The sequence below is a fragment of the Penaeus monodon genome, chromosome 30 (genome assembly GCF_015228065.2).
Source record: "Penaeus monodon isolate SGIC_2016 chromosome 30, NSTDA_Pmon_1, whole genome shotgun sequence".
Classification (NCBI taxonomy): Eukaryota; Metazoa; Arthropoda; class Malacostraca; order Decapoda; family Penaeidae; genus Penaeus; species Penaeus monodon.
Genome location: NC_051415.1, coordinates 22,358,443 through 22,359,227, shown reverse-complemented (window position 1 = coordinate 22,359,227; position 785 = coordinate 22,358,443). Strand labels below are relative to the sequence as shown.

The following is a 785-nucleotide window of genomic DNA, read 5'->3' as shown; positions in this document are numbered from 1 at the left end:
TTGGAGAGAATTCACTCTGGATACAACTTTTAACCTTTGAATACACGAAACTCATTACTTTAGCATCAATATTAAATCTGACAAGTGTTTTTATTACAAAGTCTACAGAGAAGTAAAATATTTGTGCCATATGGTTACATTTCCTGGAAATAAAAAATACACAGTGACAAGTACAATCACTGTTCTGATTTTGTCATTCTTCTTTCAAGCTCCTTGAGGGTCCATAGAAACCAAATTAATAGCACTGCATGCAAACCTATAATCACCTGAAAAATGAATCAATGTATGCTTGCTTGCTACGTACTTTTGTCCGCCTGAAATTCCAACACTCCATTTTAAAGCACCGGTGTTGAGCTAAACTGGATCTTTTGAAGTTGATGACCTTGGAGGAAGACAACACTCCCCCACAACTCTGACACCTACCACTGGGGGGAACCCAGCCAAGAGCTGAATGCAAAGGGTCACACTTACCTCTTTACTATCCTTCCACCTCTCAGATCTGGTTAGGGTCACATGCTGCACCCGTGTTCTTGTCAATTTTTGGGTTGTATTTTGTTGGAGGAGGAGCACAACCTAAAATAATAGAGTAACAGTCATACTAGTAAGAGAAAGTGAGCAACTTTTTATTTGTTTTATCTATTCATTTACTTAAGCTATAAAGTGTTTTTTTTTATATACACTATTTGGCTATTTAACAAACCTTAAGTATGTATACCAATATTTTAAAAAGATGAAAAGTCCACTTACATCACAGACTATTCACTTCTCTTCACCTTGAATATCTT

The 785-nt window shown here is 36.2% G+C and overlaps 1 protein-coding gene across 1 annotated transcript in view; it reads right to left on the bottom strand.

The window, feature by feature from the left end:
• Window positions 1-785, bottom strand: part of LOC119592635 (hyaluronan mediated motility receptor-like) — a 12,637-nt gene that overhangs the window by 9,764 nt on the left and 2,088 nt on the right. The window contains 2 exon segments of the mRNA XM_037941532.1: window positions 472-513; window positions 515-573. Coding sequence (XP_037797460.1) covers window positions 472-513; window positions 515-573 — 101 coding nt within the window.